This window comes from Cyprinodon variegatus, unplaced genomic scaffold (genome assembly GCF_000732505.1).
Source record: "Cyprinodon variegatus isolate N-32 unplaced genomic scaffold, C_variegatus-1.0 Scaffold2073, whole genome shotgun sequence".
NCBI lineage: Eukaryota > Metazoa > Chordata > Actinopteri > Cyprinodontiformes > Cyprinodontidae > Cyprinodon > Cyprinodon variegatus.
In genome coordinates, this window is record NW_015152526.1 from 26,052 (window position 1) to 27,319 (window position 1,268).

Sequence of the window (1,268 nt, forward strand, 5' to 3'; positions counted from 1 at the left end):
CCTTGACTGGTCCTTGGCTGGTCTTTGGCTGGTCCTTGGTTGGTCCTTGGCTGGCCATTAGGTGGCCCTAGACTGGTCCTTGGCTGGTCCTTGGCTGGTCTTTGGCTGGTCCTTGGCTAGTCCTGGCTGGTCCTTGGCTGGCCCTTGGCTGGTCCTGGCTGGTCCTTGGCTGGCCCTTGGCAAAGGAAATAAAATATTTATTTAACAAAGTAAGATTTTTATAAATGAGTGAATGACATATTGAAAAAGTGACATGGAAAAAGACATTAATATTGCTCCTAATTTTTGCGACTAAACTTTTCAAACGGTGCCCTTATAATTTTGTGCGTGAGTTGTTGTTTTTTTTTAGCAAATCACATTAAAGGTAAGATTTTATGTAATCTTTAATAAAAGTTCATCAAATTACGATACAGTGATAGGAGGTTGTAAAAAAGTCATCAGTGTACAGTGCTTATGAAGCAGTCGGCCATGTTGGACCTGCTGGTTGGTTTATGAACTTGGTGACCTTTTTTCCTCCGTTTTCCTCCCAGTTGCACTGAACTTCCAGACAGCTGGAGAGGGGATGGATCTAAACGACGGCCTGTTCAGTCAGAACGGCCGCTGCGGCTATGTCCTGAAGCCCAGCTTCATGAGAGACAGCGACAGGAGGTTTGACCCCGACCTGCCTCAGAGACGCCATGACTACCAACCCGTCGTCCTTACCATCCAGGTAACGCCGCCTAAAGGTGAAATCCTTCGTTCTGATCGGTCGCCCCGCATTTATTGGAGCTGTCTCACTGACCTCCCATGAAGGTGATCAGTGGCCAGCAGCTGCCCAAAGTCAACATCAAGGAGGACTCTATAGTGGACCCTCTGGTCAGAGTGGAGATCCATGGAGTTGCGATGGACCAGGCCAAACAGGAAACCAGATATATCGAGAACAATGGTACCACACACTGAGTTTCTTTCACACAGCTGTACATCTATTTTCATTTGAGTTTTTTTTCAGAGACCTCCCCTCCTTTCAAGTATGGGGGGGAGGTCTCTGACCTTTTCTTTGGCCTAGGGGCAGAATGACACTATGCAACACCTCTGAACCCCACTGGTGTTTTCCATTATTGAACTTGTGTGTTAGTCAGGGATTGTCCATAATCAATATCATGTTCAAGGACAGTCCCTCCAAGTCCCAGGCCATCGTTCTCAGGAAACTAGATCGTTCTGGAAATAGGTGGATTGAAGATGTCATGGTGAAGAGAGAGCCGAGAGAAAAATGCAGATGTCTTGATTTA

At 46.6% G+C, this 1,268-nt stretch overlaps 1 protein-coding gene across 1 annotated transcript in view; it reads left to right on the forward strand.

The window, feature by feature from the left end:
- Positions 1–1,268, forward strand: part of LOC107105118 (1-phosphatidylinositol 4,5-bisphosphate phosphodiesterase delta-4-like) — a 37,617-nt gene that overhangs the window by 25,093 nt on the left and 11,256 nt on the right. Inside the window, exons 13-14 of the mRNA XM_015405232.1 lie at positions 531–709; positions 793–925. Coding sequence (XP_015260718.1) covers positions 531–709; positions 793–925 — 312 coding nt within the window. The remainder of the gene's footprint in view (positions 1–530; positions 710–792; positions 926–1,268) is intronic.